General features: G+C 44.1%; 1 protein-coding gene across 1 annotated transcript in view; it reads right to left on the reverse strand.

Moving 5' to 3' along the window:
- retreg1 (reticulophagy regulator 1) overlaps positions 1-2,500 on the reverse strand; it is an 18,866-nt gene that overhangs the window by 13,332 nt on the left and 3,034 nt on the right. The window contains exon 3 of the mRNA XM_031877182.1: positions 2,404-2,434. Coding sequence (XP_031733042.1) covers positions 2,404-2,434 — 31 coding nt within the window. The remainder of the gene's footprint in view (positions 1-2,403; positions 2,435-2,500) is intronic.

A 2,500-nucleotide genomic window follows, 5' to 3' on the forward strand; every position in this document is an offset into this window, starting at 1 on the left:
ACACAGAGAGAGAGACAGACACAGAGAGCGAGAGAGAGAGAGAGAGACACAGAGAGAGAGACAGACACAGAGAGCGAGAGAGAGAGAGACAGAGAGAGAGAGACAGACACAGAGAGCGAGAGAGAGAGAGAGAGACACAGAGAGAGAGACAGACACAGAGAGCGAGAGAGAGAGAGAGAGACACAGAGAGAGAGACAGACACAGAGAGCGAGAGAGAGAGAGACACACAGAGAGAGAGAGTGCGAGAGATAGATAGAGAGAGAGAGAGAGACACAGAGAGAGAGAGAGCGAGAGATAGAGATAGAGAGAGACAGAGAGAGAGACAGAGGGGTGAAGGCTGATGGGTAAAGAGGGATATTTATTACTAGATATGCAAATTAGGTCAGAGCGTGATAATGAATCAAACTGCTACTGGTCAAACATCAATCAGATTAATGGAGTTATTTTAAAATAAAACTGACAAAAACTGAACTTTATCAGCTTCATCAAAGTAAACTCAGAGCAGAACAGTTGTATTGGATCGCATGTCCTGGCTCAACGTTGTATAATAGTGATACTCGTTACCCGGAGAGGTTGGAAGGAGATATATACGTTTCTAAAACGTTACGTTTCTACGTAGAAACCCGTGGAGCTAACATTAGCAGAGTAAGTTATCATACCATTAACTGGCATTAGCACTTCTATGCTACGCTAGCTACTGAAGGTATATTGAATGTATTTTAATGATTGTAATAGTAAATTAGGAGGAACAGTGTTGTTCCTTAATTTCATTGTCTTCTGTCTGGATCTCCAGGTGATATGGTGGTTTTCTTTTACACTTTTACCTTTTGAACCTGTTTTCACTGATGAATCAGTTTTACATCCTGGATGTATCCTTCAAAAACAAATTGTAGATCCTTCTGTCTACTTCTCTCTGAAATCTCTAAGTTTGTCTGCTCTATGAGAGGCAGAAATGCCCCAAAAAATATAACTTTAGCCAATCTCTGAACAAACAAAATCTAATGATGAAACGCTGGAAAATAATTTAGAATTTTGTGAATAACTCCTTCTCCTTGAAGACTTTATTAATACTGATGACATATTGCATTCAGTCCCTCTGACCCTGATTATTTACTATTTGGGAGACGGAAACCCAGCTCGTCAGGTTTGTTTGTGTGTCTTTAAACCCGAAACTCTCTGCGTTGCCCCTGACCTGGACTCACCAGGACTCATCAGTTATATAACTCAGATGTGTTGCATCCAGCCTGGCGCCCACAAATCCCCGTCACCTCCACTGAATCCCACCGAGCCTTCAGGGCTGGCATCGAGTAACGTTTACCCCCCACCCCCCCACCCCCCTCCCAGCCTCACTCACTTGCTTTCAAAATGAGGCCAGGGGTTTGATCCAGGCCGAGTCACATCGGTTGCCTAATGCCCCTCTGACACATGCACTGCAACCCTGAACCTATCTCCACATCACCCGGAGGAGCTGTGTGTGAGAACGCAAATGTCCAAATTAGTTGGACCGGACATTGAACAGATTTTACCTGTTTTATCTCTCTGGTACAAAGTCTGTGTAATGTCCCATTGAGCCCACGTGTGAATACAGCAGGTCATTGTCCAGAGAACACAGAGATAAAAGTAAATACAATAATAAACTGAAAACATTACTCAATGTTTGTTCAGCATTTGTTGATGCTGAATGTAAAAGGGAAACAAAAAATACCATATTTTAAAACCATTTCAGGATAGTTGATGGGAAATCCACTTTTAAAGGTGGCACAGTTAGCATCTGGGCCAACTTATGTGAAATAGGATATTTGGCTATGGCTATGGCTATGGCTATGGCTATGGCGGCGGCGGCGGCGGTGCATGTACAGGCTGCGGCCGGTTGCTATATCTGAAATCAATATTTTTTTCCAGCAGTGTCCCCATCCCTCCATCGTTGCTTTCATGTGTCATAAGGTGAGTGTGTGATTTTCTGCGACTTGAACCTGAGCCGTCACATGGTTTCAGCCTGAGAGAGCATTAGATCAGACAGTCATGTGTGACCAATCAGCTGTTGCAGGGCCGCGGATTCTCAACAGTCCAGTGCAGATTTCGGGATGAGTGTCCAACGCATCCGAGCGTTTCGGTTTGACACGACGACACACATTTCTGGTGTGTGATTCAAATTTAAGAAATCTTTAAACACCATCAGTTTTAGTTTTAGAATCATTTCACAGGTAAGATAACCCAGAGCTCCGACCCCGCCCACCAACTGCTCTCAACCAATGAGATGAACCCTGAACACAGATCTGCATCTCAGATGTTTCTAGAACTAAAACCAACACCAAACACACACACACACAGACACACGCACGCACGCACACACACACACACACACACACTAACAAACATCCACTTCAGATGCACTTGTCCTACCTTGCCGTCATGCTGCGCCACAAGTGAGCTCCTGTGGGAGAGAAGAGATCTATTATTCAGGAAGGTCACAGCAACGGAGAACAGCTTAATAATGAGA

Source organism: Anarrhichthys ocellatus, unplaced genomic scaffold (genome assembly GCF_004355925.1).
Source record: "Anarrhichthys ocellatus isolate YVR2014 unplaced genomic scaffold, GSC_Weel_1.0 scaffold128, whole genome shotgun sequence".
Taxonomy (NCBI): Eukaryota; Metazoa; Chordata; class Actinopteri; order Perciformes; family Anarhichadidae; genus Anarrhichthys; species Anarrhichthys ocellatus.